This window comes from Urocitellus parryii, chromosome 8, assembly GCF_045843805.1.
Source record: "Urocitellus parryii isolate mUroPar1 chromosome 8, mUroPar1.hap1, whole genome shotgun sequence".
NCBI lineage: Eukaryota > Metazoa > Chordata > Mammalia > Rodentia > Sciuridae > Urocitellus > Urocitellus parryii.
In genome coordinates, this window is record NC_135538.1 from 118,987,555 (window position 1) to 119,009,540 (window position 21,986).

The 21,986-nt window shown below is 46.0% G+C and overlaps 1 protein-coding gene across 1 annotated transcript; it reads left to right on the forward strand.

The window, feature by feature from the left end:
• The first annotated feature begins 3,545 nt into the window (after positions 1 to 3,545).
• Positions 3,546 to 17,936, forward strand: Abhd16a (abhydrolase domain containing 16A, phospholipase). Its single transcript, XM_026415393.2, has 20 exons — positions 3,546 to 3,742; positions 4,943 to 4,999; positions 5,732 to 5,798; positions 6,044 to 6,130; positions 8,938 to 9,023; positions 10,782 to 10,855; positions 11,068 to 11,190; positions 12,744 to 12,858; positions 12,951 to 13,052; positions 14,065 to 14,128; positions 14,528 to 14,577; positions 14,944 to 15,067; positions 15,494 to 15,598; positions 15,813 to 15,876; positions 16,631 to 16,687; positions 16,833 to 16,895; positions 17,006 to 17,082; positions 17,165 to 17,263; positions 17,346 to 17,392; positions 17,602 to 17,936. Exons 1-20 carry the CDS (start codon positions 3,611 to 3,613, stop codon positions 17,683 to 17,685), a joined length of 1,677 nt encoding a protein of 558 aa, XP_026271178.1. The 5' UTR covers positions 3,546 to 3,610; the 3' UTR covers positions 17,686 to 17,936.
• Positions 17,937 to 21,986: the final 4,050 nt, after the last annotated feature.

The following is a 21,986-nucleotide window of genomic DNA, read 5'->3' on the forward strand; positions in this document are numbered from 1 at the left end:
CATGGGCCTCTGGAAGGGATGAGAATGCTGGGGAGATAAAACCCAGTTGCATGTCTACTGGGGAAAATGACCCCACCTTTCTGTTTTGGGGGTGGAGGAGAAACTGACTCAAGCCACTTTTACGTAGATGGGGTTCCAGGTCTCTATCTCCAGTCAGTTTGGAGGTATATTCTGTGATCTTTCTTCTACTCCTGAGAGATACTAGCCATGAGCCAAGGTCCTGAGTTCTTCATGGAACCCAATACAGAGCTGGACATACAGTAAATGCTCCATAAATGATTGGAGTGAGTTTTGCTGTGGTTTCCTGGTATACCACAGACCTCTCTCTCTCTCTCTCCCTCTCCCTCTCTCTCTCTTTAATTGTGAATGAACATTTTTTTTTTAAAGAGAGAGGAGAGAGAGAGAGAGAGAGAGAGAGAGAGAGAGAGAGAGAGAGAGGAGAGAGAATGTTTAATATTTATTTTTTAGTTCTTGGCGGACACAACATCTTTGTTGGTATGTGGTGCTGAGGATCGAACCCGGGCCGCACGCATGCCAGGTGAGCGCGCTACCGCTTGAGCCACATCCCCAGCCCGTGAATGAACATTTTAATTATTTTTATTTATTTATTTTTTCTGTGGTTCTAAGAATTGAACCCAGTACCTCACACATGCTAGGCAAGCACTCTACCACTGAGCCACAACCCCAGCACCTCTAGAACTCTCGAGAAGTATTCTAAGCTATTAATCAAAGAGAAGAATAGCAGGGATATGGATTATTCATTAATTCATCCCTCTGCTCCAGGCAAGACTGAAGGAAGCTCTTTATACAGTTCTAAAAGTTTTTAATGTGTTATTTATTTTAATTAATTAATTTTGGTGCTAGGGATCAGATCTAGGGCCTCATGCATGCTAGGCAAGTACTCTACCACTGAGCACAATCCCAGCCCCTAAATTAATTAATTTCCTTATTTTTGTTGTACTGGGGATTGAACAGGGCTTTGTGCATACTAAGCAAGCGCTTTGCCACTATCTGCTTGTGTTTTTGAGGTGCTGGGGAATCAAACTGAGAGCTTTGCCATGCTAGCTAGGCAAGTGTTTTACTGCTGAGCCACAGTCTAGCTACTTAAATTTTCCCCCTTCTCCTCCTCCTTCTCCCTCCTTCTCCTCCTCTTCTTCTGTTTTTTTTTTTTTTTCCCCTGTACTGGAAATTGGACCCAATATCACATTACCATTGAGCTATATCCAGCCCTTTTTTATTTTGAGACAGGGTCTTCCTAAATTGCCCAGGCTGGCCTTGAATTTGCTATCCTCCTGCTTCAGCCTCTCAAGGAACTGGGATTATAGGCATGCATCACTGAACCTGACCTTAAATTATTATGTTTTTTTTCTTGTTGGTGCATTATAGTTATACATAATAGTTGGATTCATTTTGATGAAATGAAGTCATATATGCATGGATTTTAATTTATTCCATTACTGTTCCCAGTGTCCCCCTTCCCTTCCCCTTTCCCTCTCCCTATTCTCCTTACTCTATTGATCTTTCTTTCATTCATTTGTGTAATTATCTAAAAAATTTCAGTTGTAAATGGACATAATACCTTTATTTATTTACTTTTTTATGTGGTGCTGAGAATCAAGCCCAGTGTCTCACGCATGCTAGGCAAGTGCTCTACCGCTGACTATAATCCCAGCCCCTATTTAATCGATTGGTGCTTTAGAGATATACATAAATGTGGAATTCACTATGGTATATTTATACATGCACAAGCATAATTTTGTCAAATTTATTCTTCATTTAAATTATTTTTGCTGATTATTTTTGATGAAATTCTTCATACCAGACTATATATGAGGTACAACTATATAAAAGCTAAAACTGTGAGATATATATATATATTGTGGGGGGGTACTGGGGATTAAACCCAGAGGGATTTTACCACTGAGTCATATCCCCATCCTTTTATTAAAATTTTTTTAAAAATTTGAGACAGGGTCTTACTAAGTTGCTTAGGGCCTTACTAAGTTGCTGAGGCTGGCCTCAAACTTGCGATCCTCCTGCCTGAGCCTCCCAAGTTGCTGGGATTACAGGTATGGGGCACTGCTGCTGGCAAACTGTGGTATATTTACAGGATGGAACACTGGATAGTAAAGAGAACAAACACAGCCCTGCTATGAAGTTGAATCTCACAAGTGTCATCAGAGTAAAAGAAGTCAGACACAAAGAATATGTATTGTGTGATTTTTATTTATATACAGTAAAAAAAATGGAAAACTAATGTGTTGTGAGAAATTCAGAGAGTGGAATATCTTGGGGGGGGCAGATAGCAATTGGCAGGAATCCAGAGGTTCTTCTGGGTGCCATAATGATTTGTTCTTGATTTGGGTGCTGAATATATAGATTTATTCACATCCATCCCTTTTTTTTGTATATGTGTTTACTTCAGTAAAAAACTAGAGTATATATATTATGTAGGTGTAAGATACAATGAAAATAAAACAAATCTGTATATATGTTAAGAAAGAGAACATTACCATTTCAGTCAAAGTTACCTTATACTGTATGCTATTTTAAATTTGGTCTTTGTCTTTCACTTGTTTTATTATTAAATTTTATGTGATTTTGACTTTCATAGAATGCTATCATATTCTATGTATTCTTATGTGGTTTTCTTTCTTTCCCTGAACATGATGGTTTGTTGTGCAATTCCTCCATGCTTGAGAGTGATAATTCATTCATTATAAAAAAAAGAAAGAAAAAAAACAAGTATTACACATACTTTAACAATGTTGTTTTCCTATGATCCTCGTATGGCTCTTCATTTACTTAAGCCTTTGTTTACCTAGTTCAATAACTTTGTTTTTAAATATTTTTTTTAGTTGTAAATGGACCTTTATTTTATTTATTTATATGTGGTGCTGAGATTTTAACCCAATGCCTCATACATGCTAGGCAAGTGCTTCACCACTGAGCTACAATCCAGACTTCAATAACTTTTTTATATTTTTTTCTCATAAAAATCTAGCATTTCTTTTATTCCGTATACTACTAGACACCTTATCTTTTTTATAGCTGTTGTCAAGTGCTCCTAATCTTGTGTTTAGTTAGTTACTGGCACTGGGGACTGAACCCAGGAGCACTTTACCACTGAACTACATCCCCAGCTCCTTTTATTTATTTACTTATTTTGATACTGGGTCTCGCCAAATTACTAAGGCCTCCCTAAATTCCTGAGGTTAATCTTGAACTTGCGATCCTGCCTCGGAGTCCTAACTTGTTGGGATTACAGGTGTGTGCCACAGCGCCGGCAAGTGCTCCTAATCTTAACCAGGGTTTCTGCTATCACTCTAGAGTCTGTTCATATTAGAAAATAGAAAGAATGATTTAACAATTCCGGACAATTTTCTAAATTTCCCCGTTGCAAACGCTTCCTATTAATTTCTGACCATTGCTGTACCCGTAGGTCCAACAGCGCGAAACCCTTCCCAGTAAGCGCTGAGAAAGTCCCCACTCGGCACGAGGCGGAGCCGGTACGTGTTGACGTCAAAGGCACGCAACACCTCAGAGGCAGGGGAGGGCGGGGCCAGTAGGGGGACCTGCTGCTGGAAGAGCAGCGGCCCGAGCCGGGGCCATGGCGAAGCTACTGAGCTGCGTTCTCGGCCCCCGGCTCTACAAAATCTACCGGGAGAGGGACTCAGAAAGGGCCCCATCCAGCGTCCCCGAGACTCCAACTTCAGTCACTAATCCCCCTACCAGCTCCTGGGTGAGTCGAGTTCCTCCCTGGTCAAAAACATGGTACAGCCCAAACCTTTTACGGCCTTTGCTCCCCAGAAGTGCCCACTATTGGAAATAAGGGGAGTCTGCTTGTCAAGCCGGTTGTCCAAAAAGTCTGCGCTGTTTGTGTTTCCAGGGTTCAAGTCACGCCTATGGACTACCCGCCTTCTCTCTTCATCGTTGTTTGAGCACTGCTTTCTCATTCCACTACCAGTCTTTGCTTTTTCCTCCCCGCATCCCCCCCACCCCATCTGTTATGGTTCATGCCGGCCCCACTTGGGTCTCAAGTCCTGCAAGAGACCCTGTGCGATTGGGGATCCGGTGGATTTTGCCGTCATACTCCCAATTTCTTCTTCGGTTTCCTTTGGTGCCTCTCCGGGCTTTGTTTATTTTTCCCTTTAACCTGGCATTGAGTTTCAAAATGACTTCTGCGCATCATGTATCTGCCTATCATGTATCTGCCGTTCTCCCCCCCCCCACACACACACACCCTCCAAACCTAGCCTGGAGACCCCAGGGTCATTGCATTTACAAAATCTGCGGGTAGTGATAGGCTATTCCCCTATTCTCTTCCTTTTATTGTTAGTCTCAAGTTATGTTTACTAACCTCTACAAACTGCCCACTCCTAGCCACATTCTTTCTTTTCTTTTCTTTTCTTTTTTTAAATATTTTATTTTTTAGTTGTAGTTGTAATACCATTATTTTATTTATTTTTATGTGGTACAGAAGATCGAACCCAGGGTCTCGCACATGCTGGGCGAGTGCTCTACCACTGAGCCACATCCCCAGCCCCACATTCTTTCTTAATGAACCTACTCTTATTTCTGTTGCTCTTCTTTCCCTCTTAGAATTGTCATGGTGTCTTTCCTTTCTTCTCACTAACCCTGCTCCCTGTAGGGACATGCTCAACCCATTTGCAACTGGGTTGTGAAAAAGAAGCAAAAGTTGCCCAATACTGCTTTCACTTTTGCTTATAAGTCCAGCACCCTGAGCTTGTTCTCATGGTCAAGGATGGGAAATCATGTTCAGGGTGGGGGTGGGGAGAAAGTCTTTTGTAGAGGCTAGGAGTGTCTCAAGAGAGATAGCCAAGCAGGGTAGAACCAAAGGATGCATATTAGGGCTTTTGAAAGGGAAGAGGTAAGACTTTTTAATGGTCAGGGTCCTTAATGGGGCCATCTATTTTGGCAGGATACATACTATCAGCCCCGTGCCCTGGAGAAACATGCGGACAGCATCCTGGCACTGGTATGTCTACCCCAGCATCTGCTATTCACTGCATCTTTTCAGACCCAGCTGCCCTCTTGAACTTACTCTTCCCCAGGCCTGGGAGAAAGCAGTGCCCCTGGGGGTTGAGGGTGCTCTGAGCTTTGCTGCAGACCTTTCCAACACACACACACAGACACACTCTCAAGCGTGTACAGTTGGCACTCCCCTTTGTATGAAGCAAAACTTTCTCTGGGGCAGCCTAAACCCTGAGGAAAACATGTTTACTCTTGGGACCATCTGCAGGTGCTAAGTCCTGCAGTCCCCTGTGACCTGTCCTCCCTGGCAACTAACCTCTTTGGCTGCAGAGACAGCTGTTCTCTCTGGCAGGGTTCCTATGGTGACGTTTGCGCATCTCTGGTCCCTGGGGACCAGGCCAGGGACTGTCCTGAGCAGGGCCAATTGAAAAGACTTGATTAACTGGAGTAGTTAGAGACTGGTCTTTAAATGTGATGAGATTTTGTCTGGGAATGATTAGAGGAATAAAATAGAATCTGCACCTAGTTTTCCCAGTCTGCATTATGCTATGATGCCCTACCTTTCAACAAATATTAAGCACTTTCTGTGTGCATGATGTCATCCACAGAATAGATACTTGATATGATATTCCTCAGGTTATCTACCTTGCTCAGAGTCCAGGCCTGGAAATGGTAGACCAGTATGCATGTGTGCATGTGAGTATATTGATTGCCTGTCCCTATCTCTCTGCTGCAGGCTTCAGTCTTCTGGTCCATCTCTTATTACTCCTCTCCCTTCGCCTTCTTCTACTTGTACAGGAAAGGTCAGTGTGGTTTCAAAGGTGGTGGGGCAGGAAATGGGCAGGTTGTTGGCAGGTGAACCACCCCCCTAAAGAGGAAAGAGAACCTGTGAGGATGGCTTGGCTTCCCTCTTCCATCAGGCATATATTCTTCCTCTCAGGGTGTGGCTGTTCCAAAGAGAGGTGTTGGGGGAGATTGGGGGCTAGTGGGAAAGAAGAGCTAAGGAGTACTGTGGAGAGCTTCTCATATCATCCCTCTCCCCTCCCAGGTTACTTGAGTTTGTCCAAAGTGGTGCCATTTTCTCACTATGCTGGGACATTGCTGCTGCTACTGGCAGGCGTGGCCTGCCTCCGAGGTATGTGGAGAGGAAGCCTAGTTTGGATTTATCCATCACTGGGTAAATATTAAGTTATTTTTGCGAATACAGTTTGGTGCTGGGTCCTGAGGGGGAATAACCATGGATGGTCTAAAGCACACTCTTTTCTCTAAGGAGCTAGAGAAATTCCTGCACAAGTATAAATAAGAATATAGCATGCATCATTTATAATAATCCTATTGGAAACACCTCCAATAGTCATGACATATAGGATGGATAAATAATACTTTATGGTATAACCATAGAACACTACTCAGCAATGCAAATGAACAAACTATATCTACACTTACTGCAGATGAATCTTACAAACATATGAAGTGGAAGAAGTGCACCATGATTTGATGTATGTAGTATGTTTTCACTTATATAAAATTTAAAAGGAATACTTATGTATGTGACAAGTCACTCAAAAGAACAAGGGCATGCTTATTTTGAAAGTAAGGTGAATGATTCCCTGGGGTGGAGGAATACAGGATGGGAAGACTCCTGGCTGGAAGTGGCTCTCTTGAACTGGGTGATAGTCACATCAATGTTTACTTTGTAGGGTCTTTTTTTTTTTTTTTTTTTTTTTTTTTGTGGGGGATACCCAGGAGTGTTAGACCACTGAGCTACATCTCCAGCCCTTTTTATTTTTTATTTTGAGATAGCATCTTTTTAAGTTACCCAGCTGGCCTCAGTCTCTTGAGTAGCTGAGATTATAGGTGTGTGCTACCACACCTCACTTGCTTTGCATTTTTTAATCTGAATGTGTGTTTTATGTACATATGTTTCATCTTATTAGTAAAAACAAAACAAAAAGGCAAAACAAGTCATTGAGACTCGGTGGGTACATATTAATGACCACCAGGTGAGGGAGATGCTTCAGAGTGGAGATGTGGGGTTGGGGCTGGATGGTTACAGTTGGGGTCACTCAGGTGAGGGCCCCCTGCCTGAGGCATTCTTACCCCTGATCTCTGTTTGGCTGGGCTCCCTCCTCTGAGTGACTTTTCCTGACCACTTGTCTCAAAAGTAGCTTATACTACTCAAGTTTCATCTTAATTTTTTATTTATTTTTAATTTAGAAAAAAACCCAAAAATCTAGAGAACAAAATATTTTAAATATTACAATGCTTGTGTTTTTTGCTATTTGCCTTGGTTACCTTTTTTGGGGAGGCGGGTACCAGGGATTAAGCTCAGGGGCACTCAACCACTGAGACACATCCCCAGCCCTTTTTGTATTTGATTTAGAGACAGGGTCTCACTGAGTTGCTTAGTGTTGAGGTTGGCTTTGAACTCTTGAACTTCCTGCCCCAGCCTCCCAAACCACTGGGATTACAGGCGTGCACCACCACACCCGGTTTATTACCTTTTTTTTTTTTAATCTTTATTTTATTTATTCATTTTTATGTGTTGCTGAGGAGCGAACCCATCGCCTCACATGTGCTAGGCAAGTGCTCTACCACTGAGCCAGAATCTCAACCCTGGTCTGTTACTTTTGTCAATAAAATATCAAAGCATTACAGTGGACTTGTATTTGCCATTGGAATCCTCCCAGCCCCACTTCCTCTTTGCCCAGAAATAATCATAGTTCGTCTGGTGGACTATGATCTGGTCCATATTTTTGTACTTTTATGAATAATATACCTTCTTTTATCAAATCTAAGCTAACATTCATTGAAAAATGTATATTAATTTTAGAGTTTTCAAATATTAAAACAATTCTTCTTAGAATCTATGAAATATGGTAAGAATCTATAAACAATACAGTGTGATTTTGTGCATTTTACATTTTTGGCATAGGTGGCATTGCTCCATACAAATCATTCTGTATCTTGCTTCTTTTCTCATTGTCATATTGTTCAGGGGCATTACCCTTGAAAAAGTTCTAGTTCATTCTGGTTTTATTGTTGTTGTAGCACTTAGACCACTCTGACAATTTTTTTAAAAGTTTATTGACTTTTCCTGGTTCCACCTCACCCCTATCAGAATGCCAGCTCTTTGAGGCAGGGAGCTATGCATCTCATTTCCTGCCTGTCTCCCCTGGGTAGAACAGTCCCTGGCATACAACACCTGCCAGGTCAGTGAGCAGTAAGGAGAAAAGTTGGGATTTGATATTTCTCAGCAGTAAGGGAGAGTGGATGTGATCCTGAAGGGGGAGAGGAGTCCGCACTGAGAATTGCTGCCCTTCCCAATGGGAAGGAGAAAAGAGGCAGGAGAGAGGCAGTGTGGGAATCCTAAGGAAGCTAGGGCAAGCCCAGGAAGCAATGGAAGAAGGAATCTGGAGGGACAGGAAGAATGCTGAGTGGAGCAATTGAAGAGAATAAGGACAGAGGAAGGGTACATAGATTCAGTGATGAGATAATTATGGACAAGGGCAAGAGAGTGTGAAGCTAGATGGCAAGGGTTAGAACATACAGAAAGCAAGCACTGGAGAAGTCTGGAAGGGAAAAGTCAGGAATCCTGATGTTAGCAAAAGGGAAGAGTAAGGTTGGGTGACAGTGTTTTAAGACCAAGGAGAATGAACATTCTGAAAGATGGAAGCTTGCTAGTCTATAAAGAAACAAAATGAATCTCCAGCACCGAAAGAAAAAAATAGACAAACTGAAGAAGCTAAGGAATTAAAGAATTCTTTAGCCTTTTGCTGGATGTGGAAGAAGGAGGAAGGTCTGTTTCCCGACATTGTAGGCTCTCAGTTCCTTTTTCTCTTACCTTTCCTTCCAGGGCCTTCTTACCCATCTCTCCCTAAGACCAAGACATCTTCCTTCCTTGTTTTCCCAATAAACTACTTCCTGTCCTCTCTCTGCCAGGCATTGGCCGCTGGACCAACCCCCAATACCGGCAGTTCATCACCATCTTAGAAGCAACACATCGGAACCAGTCTGCAGAAAATAAGGTGAGAAGTTCTAGGAAAGGTGTCAAACAACATACCCTGCTAGCAGCTTCCTCAGCTGCCCCCAGAGCTCCAGGCACCAGCTTCTGCCAGGAGGAGGTGGTATGCTTTGCCACCCACCACACTGGGTCTTTGCCTGCAAATATTGCTGTGTCCTTTCCCTACTCCATAAATGAACTGTCCTCGCTATCACTTCTTATGAATATTCTGTTAGAACAACCTCTTCCTCTCCACTTTCAATCCACAAGAATTGTCTAAAGGTAGAAACATTCATAATATTTCTTTCTTCTTCTTTTTTTTTTTTTTTTTTTTTTTTTTTGCAGTACTGGGGATTAAATTCAGCATCTCAGAGATGTTAGGCAAGCCCTTGTACTACTGAGCTACATCCCCAGCCCTTCATAATATTTCTTGGGAGAGTTTTCTATCACAGCAACTCAGTTCTATAAATATTTGTTTTTGTTGTATGCATTGAACACCATGCTAGCTTTGTTTGGGGATGGGACAAGATGGACAGGCATAGCTACTCCTATGCCCGAGAGCACAGCGTGGCTCCAGGAGGCAGAAAAGCCAGGGCACAGTGTCCTTGAAGTTCTGCCAGGTTTGCCAGTGCTGGAGTGTGATTATCTTTGAGAAGGGGCTATGGGGCCCCATGAAGCTCCTTCCTGTTTCTGGGATCAGAGAGCTATGATTACCATCATTGCCTTGATGATTACTCCATACCACCATTTATGGAGCTGTGTAATAATGCTCTGTACCTTGCCACTGTTCTGAGACATTTTGCATAATGCATATGTCCTTTCTAATTCTCATAACAGTTGTGTGAGGTAGCATAATTATCCTCATTTGTACATCTGAAGAAACATAGGCAAAAAGAGAGGTTAAGTGACCTGTGCAGAGTCACAGAGCAAGGAAGTGGCTGAGTATAGATTTGAGAGCAGATCTGAACAAAGTGTGGCTGAAATTGGCTTTTCTTCATTTTGTTTTGTTTTGTCATTTATATTTTTGTACAATTTTTATATTGCTCTCTCTTAGTCAAGTTATTTTTGAAAATATCAAAAATTTATCTGACAGGAAGAAAAAAAAACCTCCTCAAAATAGAGAGCCAGAGCTCTGGGGGTGGGGGAGGAATACAGTACAGCATGAAGATGCAGCTCCCATTGCCCGCAGAAAGCATGTGGGCTAACACAGCAGGGTGACCAGAGGCACAGATGGTCTGTGTGGCAGAACTGGCCCCTGGCTGCAGGAGTCGAAGAGAGAGAGCTGGCTGTGTGAATGGAATAGTCAGAGCTTTTTTTCCAGAATAGAGCCCACTGTGGTGACTTCCCTCCTGACACTCAGCCATGAGACCATCAGTTTGATCTGCTGGGGGATTTCTGAGCCACCAAGATGGCACCATTTAAGGCATTCAGGTAGAGAAGGGAATGTGACCAGCCAATGGGCCCCCACTCTATATCTGAAGCACCTGCTAGGGGTGGGTCAGTCTTAGATTCTTTAAAAAGAAAAGTTAGTTTCCTTGTCTGGAAGAGGGAAGATGGGTCAGCACTGATGCTCAAATAAGACACCTGTCTTTCCCAATTGTTCTAGTCATAGTAGAGTTTCCATCTGAGAACTTGGAGGGTGCTGACCTCTACTTGGTCTCCTGTGACGTGTGGAGGCCAGGCCTGTGGATGACAAGGATGTTGAGGGTGGATGGGGACCACCCACCCTCAGTTCTGAATCCCCCTTTTCCTCTCCAACTCTTTCATACCCTGCTCACCACAGAGGCAGCTTGCCAACTACAACTTTGACTTCAGGAGCTGGCCAATTGACTTCCACTGGGAAGAACCCAGTAGTCGGTGAGACCCCAGTCCTTTTACTCTATCCCTTCCTTGGAACTGTCTCAGATAATCCCTGTACTGCTTGTCCCTGCCCTCCATCCCCTCTCAGGTCCCAGGGCCTGTCTTCTAGTGCCACCTTCTCATTCCTAGACCCCCACCTTTCTCTGGACCTCAGATATCCAGCTTTCTTTTCTTGACCCTATCTTCCCTTACTTCTTTCTCTTTCTCAGGAAGGAGTCTCGAGGGGGCCCTTCCCGCCGGGGTGTGGCCCTACTTCGCCCAGAGCCCCTACACAGGGGAACAGCAGACACCCTCCTCAATCGTGTTAAGAAGCTGCCTTGTCAGATCACCAGGTGGGACATGATGTGGGAGGGAGGCCAGCAGGGTGGAGAGGACATGGGGTAAGGATCCTAGGACTGGTACTCCATCATAAAATAGCTGTCATTTATTGATTGGGCCTAGGGCCAAGTGCTTGTGTGTATCATTTGTGGTGAAGAAGTTTTTATTCACATTATATGTGAAGAAAATACTCAGAGAGAACCAAAATCTCACAGGTGAAGAACTGGGATATTAACACAGCTGTGTCTGACACAAAAGCTCTTTCAGTGTGACTGAGAAGGAACAGTGGGGTTGGGGGTGGAAAGGAAACACATCATCTGTAGCTGGAGCAGGCTCTAGTGCACTTCTGTGTAACCATCCTGGCTGCTTCGCTCCTTGGTTCTTCCACCCTGGCCCTTGGCCCCACTGTGCCTCAGTTTCTGCATCTGTGAGTAGCCTGCCTTATAGAGTTGTTGGGGAAAATAAGTAGGGTAACATTTCTGAAGGACTCATACCTTGCCTGGGTGCCTGTGCCAAGTAAATCTTAGTTTATTGATGACAGAATAACAACAGCAACCACTCATATCTTACAGCAAAGCAGATGCTGGGCATTTTCTTTTGTGGGGAGATGGGGCATTTTCTAGAATACTAAGGAAGGGGTTGGACTAAGGGGTTGATTGTTGACAGTGTGCTGATCAGTAGATGGGCAAGCCAGATTTGAGGACTTGTTTTTGAGGTACTTGAGAGGCCTCACGCATGCCAGGAAAGCGCTTTACCACTGAGCCTTATCCCCAACCCCTCAGATTTGAGGTTTTGAAGGGGATGCTAGAGAGTTTGTGAGACATTCTGGGGCTGTCCAACTTCAAGGTTAACTGGAAATTGTCAATCATCTTTTTCAGGAATAGCACCTACCATATCTTATCTGTCTAGATTAGAAAGTTTGTTCAGTAATTATTTATTAAGCCCCTACTCTACAGTGCTTTAGGTACCTCCTATGTGGCAAGTACTGGGCATATTGCATCATACAAAATAGTCAGGTCCCTGCCCTGATGGAGTTTGTGGTCTAGTTTGATGTCTTTCAAACTATGGATTTTGACCCACTAGTCAATCTTTTTTTTCTTAAAGAGAGAGAGAATTTTTTTAATATTTATTTTTTAGTTTTCAGTGGCACAACATCTTTATTTTTATGTTGTGCTGAGGATCGAACCCAGCGCCCCACACATGCCAGGCGAGCGCGTTACCGCTTGAGCCACATCCCCAGCCCTTAAATGTGTTTTTAACAGTGATATTTTCAATTTACAATGATTTTGTTGGGCTGTAACCACCTTATAAGTTGAGGAGCATCTGTGTATACATGTATATAGTGGGCCACAGTAGAAAATGTACATATTTACAATTCTTACAGTTAAAAAAAAAGTTTCAAAAACACCAACCTAGCACATATATTATTTCATTAAGTTCTGAAAGAGGACTGTGAAGCTGTGAAGGTCAGTGGTGAAGCAGGCTCACCATTCTGACAATGCTAGAGCTGAGTCAATATCCAGGCCCCACTGGGGATTTGGGGTTCATTAATCCATGTTTCCTACAGCTACCTGGTGGCACACACTTTGGGGCGCCGGATGCTATATCCAGGCTCTGTATACCTGCTCCAGAAGGCCCTCATGCCTGTGCTGCTCCAGGGCCAGGCCCGGTTGGTGGAAGAGGTGAGGCCCCCTGTCTTGCCCCCTGCTGGCCCTTCTCTTCCCCAGAGATGTAGCCTCTTGCTCCTCACAACCTGGCCATTACATCTCCCTAGTGTAATGGCCGCCGGGCAAAGCTGCTGGCCTGTGATGGCAATGAGATTGACACCATGTTTGTGGATCGGCGGGGGACAGCTGAGCCCCAGGGACAGAAGCTGGTGAGAGACCACAGGGACCAAAGGTGGTGTGTGGGGAGGGCAGTAGAGGCTCAGGGGACCCCAGTCATACAGACTTTCCCTGTGGCATCAGAGTGGGGAATAATCCAAGCTGTACCCTAAAGCCCTCTATAGAAAAACTCTAAGACAGAGAAATACAAGTTCAAAAAATAATAATCATAGTTGTCACCACCAAGAACATTTATTCCATGTAAGACATATATTGTAATCTTCTTAACAATCCTGTGAGATAGGTACTTTTCACGTTAGCCCATTTTTATAGATGATGAAACTGAGGCACAGAATAACTTTCCTAGCTCATACAGTTAGTAAGTGGTAGCATTGTATGTGAATTAAGGCAGCCTGGCTCCAAAGTCTCCTGCTTCCATGAAGGAGCTCTGGAAAGAGCACTGACCCAGGAATCTAGGAGCTGGGTTCTAGGGTTAACTCTGCCTGCTATGGGAGTTCATGCAGGTCCCACCATCTCTGGGCTTCAACTTGGGACACCATGGAACTAGAGTTTATCTAACTAAAAGATTAAAGCCCAATGAAGGAGAAGGAGAAGGAAAGCAGTAGGCATGCCACAAAACAGGGACAGGCACAAAACAGACCAAAAGCTATGAAGGAAAGAAAATTCAGGCTCTGGGAGTGTAGCTCAGTGATAGAGCATTTGTGAGGCTTTGGGTTCAGTTTCCAGTGTGCTTGCGTGATCCATAATCCCATCCTCTCCTAAGAGCAACCTACCTGGTGGCCTCCCAAGGGAAAGTGGACATTGTACTGAGTGGTGGAGCGATCCAACTTGAGTCATCTTCCTCTGAGTGTCCAGTTTGCCAAGCATTTGTAGTCACTTTGCCTCTCATCTTATGGACTTTGTGGAATAAGTTTTTATTCACCTCAAAAAAGAATAGGAACTTCCCTTTCCTCTTCCCTACACAGCTCTTCTCAGGCTGCCCTCCCTGTTCATGTGGGAATTTCCAGTGGGTCTCTGAGCCCTGCCTTTCTGTCTCTTTCCTAGGTGATCTGCTGTGAGGGGAACGCCGGGTTCTATGAGGTGGGCTGTGTCTCCACGCCCCTGGAAGGTAGGCCATGGCTTAGCCCTCTTATTTCTGCTCTTTGGACTGGAATATACCTACCGCTCACACTGCTCTGATCTTCCCAGAACTAACCTTTACTTTCTCAGAGTGAGGTCTCAGTCTCTCACTTTTGGGGAAAAGTCCACTCCCCATTTGCTTTGTGAATCATATATTGTTCCCCTTTTCCGTATCCCCTACCTTTATTATGCTCTTCATTCTGTTCCACCACACAGTCATACATCTTTCCCTTCTGCTGCCTCAGAGTCTTTGGCATCATCTCCTTATCCTGGGAAGGCATGGAGCAATTTGCCTCTGAGTTTGGAGGGTACTTCTGCTGTCTTTTCCTCAGGGACAGAGAGGGGCATGGACCATGAGGTTTCAGTCCCTCCTCCCCTTGTGTTACAGCTGGATATTCAGTCCTGGGCTGGAATCATCCTGGCTTTGCTGGAAGCACGGTGAGACCCTCTTTGCAATCCCTTTCTTTTCCAGAATTATTTCTGGTGAGCTACTGGAGGGGAGGAAATGGGGTGCAATTTCTGTGGGGGCCTTCCATTCACTGAGGCTAGGTGTTGAGGGCTGGGAGGCTGTAAATGTGAAGGCAGCATGGGAGCTGCCCCCCCCCCCCCCCGCACACACACACACAGTTGGGGGCTGGCTGAAAGGCAGTGGATCTCAAACATTGTCCTCTCCCACCACCTTTTTCTTCCACATCTTCTCTGTTGCAGGGTGGCTGTAGGAAGGGTCCATATTAGGAGGATGCAGGTGGCAGGTGAGCTGGCCTTTGGTGTGACCCCCTCCTGCCTTTGCCCTTCCTCCTGCAGGGGGTGCCTTTTCCTCAGAATGAAGCCAACGCCATGGATGTGGTGGTCCAGTTTGCCATCCACCGCCTGGGTTTCCAGCCCCAGGACATTATCATCTACGCCTGGTCCATTGGTGGCTTCACTGGTACCAGTTTTCTTTCCACACGCCACTGTAGACACATTCATGCCCCCCACCTAGGAGAGGTGGAGAAATACACTAATGGCTCTGGATGGGGGTAGAGGCTCAAGGAAGAAGAGGGAGGAGTTAAAAATCTCTAGGTGGGCCCAGGAGTAGATATCTAGTTGTATAAACTTCACCTTTCCTTCCTTCCTTGAAGTAGCCAAGGGTCCTTGGTGGGCAGTTCAGGGAAAGAGTATGTTCTGCCTACTGTCTTTCCATGCACTGGGATATCTTCTTCTCCAGATTGTGCCCTGGCCAAGTGAAGTGGGGTTTAAGGAGAGACCAGGGGATAACATCCTGGCTAGGGTGGGGTTGGCCCATGGGATGAGGGTGTGTATGGTAGGCAAGAGCATCTCTCAGTCCTTGCCTTCTTTCTTGTTCTGCTACTAGCCACATGGGCAGCCATGTCCTACCCAGATGTAAGTGCTGTGATCCTGGATGCCTCCTTTGATGACCTGGTACCCTTGGCTTTGAAGGTCATGCCAGACAGCTGGAGTGAGTACAGCTCCCAGGACTGTCCTTCCAGGGAAGGGGTGGGCTGGAATTAGGAGCTATTCTAACTGGAAATGGTTTTCATTTGTGTGCGTGGGAAGAATTAGGAAGGCTCAGACCTCTTATTTCTGCTCAGTTTTTTCCTGTGAACAGTGGGGACCTTTGTGTTGGGCAAGGTCTTTGTCACTGCTATCCCTTCACCTTTATCCCACTCTAGGGGGCCTGGTGACCAGGACTGTGAGGCAGCATCTCAATCTAAACAATGCAGAACAACTGTGCAGGTGAGGGCAGGCAAGTGTCCAGCATCTCACTCACCCCCATTACCCACCAACCCATGCCACAGCACTGCTGGGCATTAATATACTGAAAATAGCCCTAAATGAAAAGCTGGCAAATAGCACTGCCCCATGAGTTACCTGTCACACCCAGTCACACCTCAAATCCCCTGAGATCCTGAACTTCCTCATGATCTGGCAGTCAATGGATTAGGGCCTGGCAGAGCAGGGCTCCCCCCCTCAAGATCAAACTAAGCAATGCCTGCCTGCCTTTCTTTCTCTCTTTCTTCTTTCTTTAATAACAGGAATGGAACCCAGGGCACTCTACCACTGAGCTACATCTCATCCTTTTTATATATATATATTTTTTTTAGTTTTTGTAGTTGTAGATGGACGGAATGCCTTTGTTTGTTTATTTTTATGTGGTACTAAGGATCAAACCCAGTGCCTCACACATGCTAGGCAAGTGCTCTGCCACTGAGCTACAGCCTCACTTCCTTCGTTTTTATTTTTGAGACAGGGTCTCACTAACTTGCCGAGGGCCTCACTAAATTGCTAAGGCTGGCCTCAAACTTGTGATCCTCTTGCTTCAGCCTCTGCAGACACTTGGATTATAGGCATGTACCACCATGTCCTGACTGCCATGCCCATTTTAAATATTCTGACCTCACTCCTGGGTGAAGGCTAGCTTAGGATGGGAGTAGACAAGTTGTTACTTTTCTCCATCTGAGCTTTCCTTCCCTGCTGCTCTGTCCTGAAGGTACCAGGGCCCCGTGCTATTGATCCGGAGAACCAAGGATGAGATCATCACCACGACGTGAGTGCTTTGGAGCCTCTGCCCTCCCCAGATCTCAGAGATGGCTAGAAGTTGCCCCTGCCACCTCTGCCTACCAGAAACACAGCTTTTCAGATCCTTCCTTCCCAACCTCCAGCCCCTCCAGAGTAATTCTTCTCATCCTCAGGGTTCCTGAAGACATCATGTCCAACCGAGGCAATGACCTCCTTCTGAAGCTCCTACAGTTTCGGTGAGAGCTGGTAGATGGGGATAGACACTAGCATGGGGAGGGAGGGAAGTTTTGGGGTGAAGAGTGAAGTGAAATCAGTCCTAACCTCCTTTCTTGGTGCTTTTCTGTAGGTATCCTCGTGTGATGGCAGAGGAAGGTCTTCGTGTGGTGAGGCAGTGGCTGGAGGCCTCCTCACAGCTGGAAGAAGGTGAGAGGTACCTGATAAGGCTTGTGGCAGGGGCCTAACAAGGCCAGGTTGCTTATAGGTTTTCATTTCTCTCCCTGAAAAGCCTCTATTTATAGCCGATGGGAGGTGGAAGAGGACTGGTGTCTGTCTGTCCTCCGTTCCTACCAGGCAGAACATGGGCCTGACTTCCCCTGGAGTGTGGGTAAGGAGGGCAAGTGAGGAGAGTCCAAGAAGGGGCTGAATACCTAAGCACCTGGCCAGGTTTAAGTGCCTCTTCTCTGCAGGGGAGGACATGAGTGCAGATGGACGGCGGCAGCTGGCTCTGTTTTTGGTGAGCTCAGTGAGAAGCAGTGGAAGGGGACTGAATGGAAGGGGTCACATATAGAGTTTGGGTACAGGGGATCCCTTGTAAGCAATAGAAGTGGCAGCTTTCATAGAGTGGTGAATTTGGAGGGTGGAGGATGGGAAGTGAGGAGGGTGTCCAATGGCTTCTGCTGCCTATGGTGCTTTGTGCCCACTTGCCCCACCCCCTTTCCTCAGGCTCGGAAGCATCTGCACAATTTTGAGGCCACACACTGCACCCCACTTCCTGCCCAGAACTTCCAGATGCCCTGGCACCTCTAGGGACCACATTGGAACACATGGAAGAACAGAATGGGGGAGACATGAGGGAGGACCCTCTTATTCGTGATTCTCTATGTTCATGTTGCTGTTTGTAGTTTGTGGAAAGTGGGGGACCATCCCCCTCCTTACCACAGTTCCTTTTGCACGTTTCCCCTCATTCACATGACAGCACCTAACCTTCCCCTATACATATCCTGCATTAAATGAATGGATTATTCCTAATAATTAATATAAAAAGGTATTTTTTCTACTATCTGGCTAATTGTGTGACTTCACAGATGTTCAGCTAGGGGATGGTACTGGGGAGAGCAGAGGCCCCAAAGGGCCAGGCTTTGGGAAAACCATAATTCCAGACAATTAGCTTAACTTTCCCCATCTCTGTGTACCCCTTGGCCTTCAACCACAATCTGAGCTGTCCTCATGCAGCAGGTCCCAAAGCCTAACCTTTCCCTGGAGTGCCTAGGGTTATCACAGCTGTACAGCTTCCCTAGCTTCTCCTTCCTCCTTCCTCGGTCTCTCCTGCATACCACAGCCCTAGGAGCCTGTGGTTGCCCCCTCTAACTTATAACCTGTTTACAAAGTGTTTTCTAGTATTTGATTTCACCTATTCAACTTCTCTGCTGATTTCCAGGTCCAGTTTGTATGGTGTCACTCTCAGCCCCTACAGCTATCCTTGCTCAGCTCTTCTCATCCCAACAAGGAGTGAGAAGTAGTCTGTTCTTTCTGGAGTCTTATGCAGCAAAACCTGTCCACTTTCCTCACCATGTCATCAAAACTGTCCTCCCAGTTTTGCAATTCAACACAGAGCTTGCCAGGGACCTTAATGCCAGGAGCCAAGGACACCTGTCTTCCCAGAGCCATGCTTTATCTTTTGGACAGCTCTGTTAGAAAATTCTTAGGTTAGTCAGATCCAGTAGTGCATACCTGTAATCCCAGTGGCTCAGGAGGTTAAGGCAGATGATGGATCTGAAGTTTACGGCTATCATGAGCAACTTAGGGATACCATGTCTCAAAAAGGGGTGAGTATATAGCTTAGTGGTAGAATGACCCTGGGTTCAATCCTCAATGCTGCAAATAATAATAATAATAATAATAATAATAATAATAATAATGAAGGAAAAGAAAGAAAGAAGGAAAGAAAAATAAAGTTGTTAGATTTAACCTGAGGAAATCGATTCCCAAAAATTTCTAATCCTTGTACCTTATGTAACAGAATATATTCCTCTTCCATCCAACAGTTTGTGGCTTGGCTACCTTCTTCCCTCAGAAACTTCTGTTTTTCAGATGATATACCCCCAAGTTTACTATACTACCTAGTAACCATCGTTAGGTATAAGATGCTTAACATGAGCGAAAATGTTCTGATGTTCTAATTATAGTCTCTGGCTGATTTCTGTGTCTTCTCCAACTCCAATGCATGACCCTCCTCTAATCTGGGGGACAGAGGCTGTGTCTGCCCCAGCAGCTCAGCAACTCCTTAAGAGGGTATTCCCTCTCCACAGGAAAGGGAGATCTGAGACGTATCAGGTGATATGGGCCTGAAATTTGGGGTTAGAGGGGAGGTGACTATAATTCCAGAATGCTGTGCCTTTTGCAAGTTTGATCCTGACACCCTTCTCCTCTGTCTCATCCCAGGGGGTAATGGGATGGGAACAGGAAGCTGTGGGACCAGCTGCATGGTTCTGAATCTCACTCTCCCAGATGCATCAGGACAGTTAATCTCTTGGAAACAAAGACTTTGTTCAGCCAAGGAAAGCTTCTTAAGTGCAAATAGGGGGTACCCATTTCTGTCTCCCATACCCTGGAGACAAGAACTCCCATTTCCTAGCCCTATATAGGCATTAGGGACATTGTAGACTTTCAGTAAAGCCACTTTTGCCCCACCTTTCTACACATACTATAGAGAACAGTGGATGACAAGAGGGAACCCTTGGATTCCCCAAATGGGTAAGGGTAGGGGAGGACCAACATGTTGATTTTCCTAAAAGTACCCCACTCAGGAGCCTCAGTCTATGTCAGATTATTCCACACCTGATAAGGTCAGAGTAGCTAAATAGAACCACCCTTCATCTTAGGATGGGACCAGCTCCTGGTCCACTCCTCACTCTATATAGCAAGATTCCAGAAGAGGTCAGCTGAGATGCCCACCACACATCTGCTGGGGCTCTCTGGATCCTCTACTGGGCACCAAGCAAGGCCTGAATACCCAGGCACCTGAGGAGCTGGGAAAATGGCATGAGAGTGGAGGCTACATGGCAAGTTAGAGTCTGGCAGGAAACCTGGGAAGAAGGGGGCAGATCCCTGGACAGGGCCATGCTTTATCCTACCTTATCTCATTGACCCAAGCTTTGCCTTCAGCTGCTCCAAGTGTGAGGTTCTGACTTGGCTCTGGGCTGGGCTGTGTGTTTGAGAGTTTGCTCCACAAGCCCCGGAGGGGCATGTGTCTCTCCACAAAGCTGTCACAAGTAAGTGAGGGTCTTTCTGGTGAAGGATCCCTAGGGGGTGGGGCTCAGACTTTGCGGGTAGCGTCGTCCCCATCCATCCATCCATCCATCCATCATCCATCCAATCAGGAAGCCAATCTAAAGACCCAGTCTAAAGTTCTGCAATCCCTCAACAGAACTTGCCTCATTCCAAGCTGAGGCAGGAGGATCACAAAGTTTAGGCCAGCCCGGGTAACTCAGCGAGATCCTGTCTCAAAATAATAATAAATAAATTTTTAAAAAGCTGGAGATGTAGCTTAGTGGTAAAGCATCCTGGAATCAATTCCCGGTAAAATAAGTAAGTAAGTAAATAAATAAATAAATATTTAAAGGGCTGGTGATGTAGTTCAGTGGCAAAGTGCCCCTAGGCTTGAATCTCAGTAACACTAATAAATAAGGAGAAAGGGAGGAAAAAAAAAAACACCTTTCTCGCAGAGCCTACCCCTTTACGGCCCCGCCCTTCGTTTGCCAAGCCGGATTCCTCCAACTGTGGCCTTCAGTCCTCAGGCCCCACCTCCTCGCTTTCGTCACTCGGCTGCCTACCCCCAGGCGTCCTTAGTCCGGAGGGAGGAACAATCTGCTTGGATGCCTTCGTTCCTTGCTATCACCATAGCGACTGCTACAACGCCCCACCTCTGTACCCCAGGAAAGCTTCGGTGGAATCCATCACCACGAAAACGAACTCTCGCGGCGCTTAGCGTGTGCGGCCCCGCCCTGCCGCATGAAGGAGGCAAGGAATAAAAAGAAGCAGGGGCTGGACTAATGATTCTGAGACCCTGTCTGTCCGGCGGAGACGGCTCCCACCAAGCACCCGCCCTCCACTCCCGGGTCTTCCTATAGGTTCTGCTCAAAGCTTGCGGGGCTGTAACCTTACTACGGGGCAAGTCTTCTCGTACCCTACTTAAGCTTCGCTTAGCTCCTAGTTTGGCCTTTTCGGTGCGGTTATATTCGATAAAGGGGTTCTGAGGGCTCCGTAAAATTTCCCTTTGACTCCGCTTTGCCCTTTTCGCTTCCAGAGGAGCCCTCGCTCGTTTATTTTTTTTCCTTATTATTCCATGAACTCCCTCATTTAACAGGTGACAGACGCTTCTCTCCCAGTTCTTCGTTCTGTAATAGAGCGTTGAAATTTCATTCATTCCAAGACGGGTAGGGTGGGGCGCGCAGTAGCGTGCGTTTTTCTCTAGTGTTTCTTCCATCCCGTTATTTCTGGGACCCGTCCTTGCTTTTCCTGTCGGTTTCTTACCATCTTCCCCATCAACACTACAAGATCGCGTGATTCTTGAGTAGTCAGGGCATTAGCAGAGAATCCGGCTTCAGGACCCCGCCCCAAACCTCCAAAGGGGAAACCGGAGCAGGTGATGTCGTCCTGGACGCCGAGGACCTCCCAGTGTCCTTACTTTTAAGCCCAGTGTCCTTAAAAGTAAAATCCCTGAGTCTATCTGCGACTGATCTAAGGAGGTGGGGACTGAGCTGGTGAAGTGGGGGAGCCCGGCAGGTCTAGCGCCGAGGAAATGGGCGGGGGCCCTGGGGCCGCGGACTCCGGAATCTACCCGGAGGAACGGTGGTACTACAGCACCACCTTCCGGGTAAGCCGCTTCATGCACAGAGTGTCCGCTGGCTCACCCTTGGGTCCCCGCGCGCTGCTCGCGCTGGCTTGACGCCAAGCGAACTGTGCTTGGGCAGGGGCCGCCCCCGCATCCTCCTGAGAATTCTAAGGTGCAGTCAGGCGCGGAGAGAGAACGCACGGCGCGGGAACATGTAGGAGCCGGAGATTAGACTCACTGACCTGCAGCTGAGCTTGGGCGGGGGTGGAATAAA